The sequence below is a fragment of the Carassius gibelio genome, chromosome A16 (genome assembly GCF_023724105.1).
Source record: "Carassius gibelio isolate Cgi1373 ecotype wild population from Czech Republic chromosome A16, carGib1.2-hapl.c, whole genome shotgun sequence".
Lineage (NCBI taxonomy): Eukaryota > Metazoa > Chordata > Actinopteri > Cypriniformes > Cyprinidae > Carassius > Carassius gibelio.
This window is the reverse complement of record NC_068386.1, coordinates 834,561-840,693: the sequence shown is the minus strand read 5'-3', so window position 1 is coordinate 840,693 and position 6,133 is coordinate 834,561. Positions and strand designations below refer to the sequence as shown.

Sequence of the window (6,133 nt, the reverse complement as noted above, 5' to 3'; positions counted from 1 at the left end):
GATGGCATTGAAGTCAAAGAGATTTGCAGAAGTTCTTTCTAGTTGCACGATGAAGAAAAGGCTTGGATGCACAGGACATTACGCAGATGTTTGGCACAGAACAGCAGCTCTTTTCTATTTCTGTTACTGTTCCCTACACAGTGTGCTAGGATAATGCTGGATTGTTTTCTCTGTACAATACATAACTGAAGCATGACGTGCACTGACTGTTAACTTCCAGTAATAGCATGCATTTCTGGAGTAAATGCTTTAGCTTCTGCAGAACTGAAGGTCAGACTGAATGCATTTGGTCAGTTTGTGGGTTTGCATGCATTGCATCTGTGTTTTCTGCTTCCTTTAGAGTCGATCATCTGTACACGTTCTTCGTCCAGTGGTCTCCAGAGACCATCTACAGCAAACCCAGCAGCAGACGAGACTTCCTCAGTGGGATTGAGTCTTTGCTCAGTAATTCTGCCTCCAGACAATGGGAGGTGAGCGATTCAGCATCATGATTCATTTTCTTCTGCTTCTCCTGGACAAAACAAAACTGAAACAGCTGCACAAAAGACAAAACTGTAGTTCTAGAGTTTCAGCTCGGCTCAGATGTCATTCTTTCAATAAAATGCATGTTTTATATAATTTAGTGTACATTTCAGATCAAAATGTGTCAAAATGATGTGCTTTTTCATTTAACAGCTATTGGTTTCACTTGATATTTATCATTTCCCAGGCTTTATCATTAAAAAGCATCGTTATATGACACAGAAACCATGTTTTCACCAGCGGTGAGTTTGTGCACATGGGTAAAATGAAGGATTTTCAATTTAAACTTGGTTTTTCTAAGGTATCTGGGTTGTCAAGAGAAATTAAATCTGATTATCTTGAACTCAGGTGTGACAATTTCGAGCAAAATAATGGTGCACAAGATTATTCCTTTAATGACCGATATCATTAGAATAAATGAACTTACATTACATTAATAGACATGGGATATACACTAAATTAATGAACGGGTTTCTCCTAAAATGCATCAATAGAAATACAAACCCTCACAGCTCGAGGTGTTGAAAAGATGAATGTATGAAAAGCAAGCGTCGACATGCTTTTGCATTCAAACTGCGAGTATTTTCTTGCCAATGCATCATTTCTCTTTTTCATCACTAAAATTTAAATAAAGATACTTAAACTAACCATGAGTGTTTGTCAAAGATAGCTAATAAAACAACACTGATTGTTAAAATGAGAGATCAGATGAATGAATGTCTCTTGTCGTGGGTGGAAGTGAAAAACTCATGCGAGCAGCGACACGCTTTTTATCATCAGACCATGTTTGGAAGATCTTCCTGTTCTGTCGTGTTTCTGCTAAAACGAAAGTACAGCTGAAGTGTGAGCCGAGGGCGGAGAGATGGAGGAGGAGAAACTCTGTATAAACTGACTGTTCACTCGCTGTTGAACACATTCATTCACGTTCAGCCGTCGACATGAGGCCACTGCAGCACTGCATTAAGATCTTATACCATGCTAATAAATCTGAGGAGCCTTTCGTGGAGGTGAGCGTGGATGGGACAGAGAGAGGAGCAGAGCGTGCATGTGCGTCCTGATTAACTGATGTTTCTCCTGTGTTTGTCTTCAGATCGTCACTGTGAAGCAGCAGAACAAGCGGCGTCCGAGCGTCTGCAGCTCCGCAGACTCTGAGTCTGACGACCAGCTGCCGCTCTTAACACACCACAGTCAGATTCTGGAAGAGCATCATCTTGAACGAGTCAGTGATGGGCTTTAGTGAAACCATGCATGCACTGATCTAATGTTAGAGGAACGTGTGCGGTGCATGGGTTGATGTGTGTGATGTATGTTCACAGCTGATGAATCACATGCCGGCACGGACGCAGGGTTACTCTTGGAAGCTGGTGTACAGCACGGTGGAGCACGGCACGAGCCTGACCACACTGTACCGACAGATGAGAGAGTTAGACAGACCCGTGCTGATGGTCATCAGAGACACGGACAAGCAGGTGGAGACTCTACATTCATGCATTCATCCAGACACTACAGCAGAGTACTGGCAAACCCTGAACATGTGCATTTACTGGATATAGTTTCAGAAAATACAAATAAAGCAAGCAATACTATTTTGCAAGTTATACGTTTTTTTTTTTTTTTTTTTTAAAGCAAGGTCAGTATTTAACGTGCTAAAAAAAATGTATATATAAAATTTTTGCATTTATGCATTTGGCAGATGATTTTATCCAAAGCAATTTGCATTGCATTCAAGGACTATTTCTGATCAGTTCATGGGAGTCCAACCCATGATCTCAGCATAAAAACAAAAAAAAAGATTACTTTAAATAAATAAATGTTAAATGAAATATAATATCAATATTTAAAATATAAACATTACATATTAATAAAATGATATTATATTAATATCAATAAATAGTATAATAAAATAACATTATATAATTTTTTATAAAATATATAATATTAATAATGTTATATAATAATACTAAAATAATATATTTATTTAGCTAGTTTACAAGGCAGTGTTTCTCGTTTTCAATAAACAATAAACAAAACAAAACCTAATAAAATAGACTTAACTAAATTACTAAAACTTCAGCTAACATTTAAATTAATTAAAACAGAGACTATATAAAAATATAAATGATTAAAAATCATATATAAGAGTATACAAGAAGTTGTTTTTGCATTAATTTTTTCAATCAAAAATCAACGAAACATCAAAAATGTATTATATTTTGCAAGAAAACGAAGCCTGCTTTTACTCATTCATGTGGTCTGGATGTGATGATCCTCAGGTGTTTGGAGCGTTCTCCTCCGATCCGTTCAGAGTCAGCAGCTTCTGCTACGGGACGGGAGAGACCTTCCTCTACAGCTTCAGTCCCGAGTTTCAGGTATTTTACTTCTGTTCTGGTTCTGGTTATTGCTCTTCTTCTGGCTCTGTTTTCTGGTTCCGGTTCCGGTTCCAGTTCATGTTCTGGTTCTGGTTCTGGTTACAGTTCCTGTTCATGTTCATATTCTGGTTCTGGTTCCAGTTCATGTTCATGTTTTGGTTCCGGTTCCTGTTCCAGTTCATGTTTTGGTTCCGGTTCCTGTTCCAGTTCATGTTTTGGTTCTGGTTCTGGTTCTGGTTCTGGTTCTGGTTCTGGTTCCGGTTGCGGTTGCGGTTCCGGTTCCGGTTCATGTTCTGGTTCCGGTTCATATTCATGTTCATGTTCATGTTCATGTTCATGTTCTGGTTCTGGTTCTGGTTCCGGTTCCAGTACCAGTTCCAGTTCCGGTTCATGTTCATATCCTGGTTCTGGTTCCGGTTCTGGTTCCAGTTCCAGTTCCAGTTCCAGTTCCGGTTCATGTTCATGTTCATGTTCATGTTCATGTTAATATTCTGGTTCCTGTTCCGGTTCCGGTTCATGTTCATGTTCATGTTCATGTTCATGTTCATGTTCATGTTCATGTTTATGTTCTGGTTCCGGTTCCGGTTCCGGTTCCGGTTCCGGTTCCGGTTCCGGTTCCAGTTCCAGTTCCAGTTCCGGTTCCGGTTCATATTCTGGTTCTGGTTCCGGTGCTGGTTCCTGTTTCTGTTCTTTTTCTGGTTCTGGTTCTGACCTGTGTTTGGTTCCTCTGCAGATCTTCCGCTGGAGTGGAGAAAACTCCTACTTTGTGAGAGGATTCCTGGACTCTCTGCAGATGGGAGGAGGAGGGTGAGTCCTTCATCATCACACCGTTAAACCAAAAACAGAGCTTCGTCACGTCCGGCTCATTCATAGTGCTATTAACTCTCCACATCATAGTCACTGAATGTTTCTGAAAGAGTCTCTTCTGTTCACCAAGGCTGCATTTATTTGATCAAAAATACAGTAGAAATAGTGAAATATTATTCTAATTTAAACATCTGTTTTCTGTGTGAATCTGTGTTAAAGTGTAATTTACATCTGTGATCAAAACTGTATTTTCAGCATCATTCCTCCAGTCTTCAGTGTCACATGATCTTCAGAAATCAGAATAATATGATGATTTACTGCTTAAGGAACATTTCTGATTATTATTAATGTTGAACACAGTCGTGCTGAACAATATTTTTGTGGAAACTGTGATGCATTTGAATTTTTTAGGATTCACAGATGAACAGAACCTAAAAAACAACAGCATTTATTTGAAATATGAATCTTTTCTAACATTATAAATGTCTTTACTCTCACTTTTGATCAATTGAATGCGTCCTTGATGAATGAAAGCATTTTTTAAATCACAATCTCCCCAAACATTTGAACGCTAGTGAACTAAAGGGGAAGTTGTGTTACGCTTCTGCGTTCTGAATGAGGAAGTGTGATAAATCTCTGTTGAGCAACGAATCATTCCGTCATCGCTTACATTACATCATATCTGAGCTTCTGCTTTACCGAAAAAACTCAAATAGATCATGCTTTTTAATACAGAGCTTAAAAATAGATCATAACTATGGAAGCCTGTTTGCAATATAAACTAACAGTGAGAGCATTGAACAACAATTGTTCAGTATGAGGGTGATTTATTATTTAAATGTGAGCCGTTTGATTCCCAGTGCATGAACTGATTAAAAACAGTTTGAATGCATTGCATAAAAGCATCTGCCGAATGCATTAAAAGGACATGGACGAGCATCTTAATAACTGTGTGTGTGTGTGTGTGTGTGTGTTCAGGGGTCCGTTCGGCCTGTGGCTGGACTCGGATCTGTACCGCGGCTCCAGTTACTCCTGCAACACCTTCTGTAACCGTCCTCTCAGCCTCCATCACGACTTCATCGTCCAGGATCTGGAGGTGTGGAGCTTCGTCTGAGCTCAGAACGCTTCTCTGCTGTCGGTTCTCGTCTGGGGACTTTAACAGAACCCGCTCTGTTCCTCGTTCAGCGCTTCTGCTGAGGACACGGATGCGCGGGAAACAGAAAGAAAACGAGTTGAGGCAGGCTTCGGGGTTAACTTCCCATTTCCAGACACTGTGAGCGTTCCTGAGGCAGAGCTCAAGCCCTGTGTAGACGACACAACACACTAGATTTGAGACGAAACCCTTGAATACTACTGATACACCTGAAGCACTTCAGCTTCAAAGAGCACTTCGATTACGAATGGTTTTCTGGGTCAGACTCAGGAAAAGTGGGAAAATGTTTTGCTGTTTAATTGTGATTTCACTACTGCTTATTGTTTTTTTACTCTATTTAATATCTGTGATCACATGTTGAAATGTTTTGGGGTTTGTGTGTGTGTTGCAGTGCTGGCGCTGCGTCTGTAAAGCACTGGGTTTACTGGGATTTCTAATAAAACGAATAGTTTTTCATTGAACTGTGTTTGTGTTGCATGTGTGAACAACGCCGTGGGATTCTCAGAGAATGCATGAACTGAGCAAAGCTATAGTTTATAATATATGCAATGAATAAAAGCGTCTGCTGAATGCATTGATGTAAATATGATCTTTCAAAGAAAGAAAAAAGTTTCCAACCCGCTCCTTTGACTTCCAAGCAACATTCTTCTAAAAATCGTCTTTTCAGATGAAATAAAGTAACAACTCGAGGAAGATGAAATTAAATCAAAATTATATTTTTTTGGTTGAACTGTCCCTTTAATTGAATTAAAAATATATATATAAAATAAACTTTTAGTTCTCAAATCAGGCAATATCTGGTGTAGTGTCGGACCGATATGAAATGGTTGATAATGACATGTTCTCAGGAGGTTATGAAAAGTATCGAGTTCTAGAATGTTCGTTATCTGGTCTTTAATAATGTTTTTAAAAAGTTACTGTAGCACAAAAAAATTTTCAGACTCTATGTCACTTGACCTTGACCTTTTTCAACACTTTAGTTGGATTTTTATTAAATGTTATTTTTTTTAAATGTTACTATTTATTAAAAAGTAACGTATGCAAAATGATTTGTATGAAGTTTATTTTTTTATTTTTTTATTTTTACATATTTTTATTTTTCTGTTTCTTTGTTTTAAATGTATATATTTTATATATTTATATTATTATTTTTTTATGTTTATATTTATATTCAGCTATATGAAATCAGCAGTCTGATGTAATAAAGCCTGTCTTTAAATCTGTTTATTTATTATTATTATTTTTTATTTATTTTATAAATGTATTGTGTTTGTTTGTATTA

At 37.9% G+C, this 6,133-nt stretch overlaps 1 protein-coding gene across 1 annotated transcript; it reads left to right on the top strand.

The window, feature by feature from the left end:
* The first annotated feature begins 1,162 nt into the window (after positions 1 to 1,162).
* Positions 1,163 to 5,312, top strand: LOC128030283 (nuclear receptor coactivator 7). Its single transcript, XM_052617771.1, has 6 exons — positions 1,163 to 1,529; positions 1,613 to 1,741; positions 1,839 to 1,991; positions 2,796 to 2,891; positions 3,625 to 3,698; positions 4,677 to 5,312. Exons 1-6 carry the CDS (start codon positions 1,461 to 1,463, stop codon positions 4,810 to 4,812), a joined length of 657 nt encoding a protein of 218 aa, XP_052473731.1. The 5' UTR covers positions 1,163 to 1,460; the 3' UTR covers positions 4,813 to 5,312.
* The last annotated feature ends 821 nt before the right edge of the window (positions 5,313 to 6,133 follow it).

Coding starts and splice junctions, on each gene's coding strand:
- LOC128030283 (XM_052617771.1), top strand. CDS start 1,461: ATGAGGCCACTGCAGCACTGCATTAAGATCTTATACCATGCTAATAAA. Junction 1,992..2,795: donor TCAGAGACACGGACAAGCAG/GTGGAGACTCTA, acceptor GATGATCCTCAG/GTGTTTGGAGCGTTCTCCTC. Junction 2,892..3,624: donor GCTTCAGTCCCGAGTTTCAG/GTATTTTACTTC, acceptor GTTCCTCTGCAG/ATCTTCCGCTGGAGTGGAGA.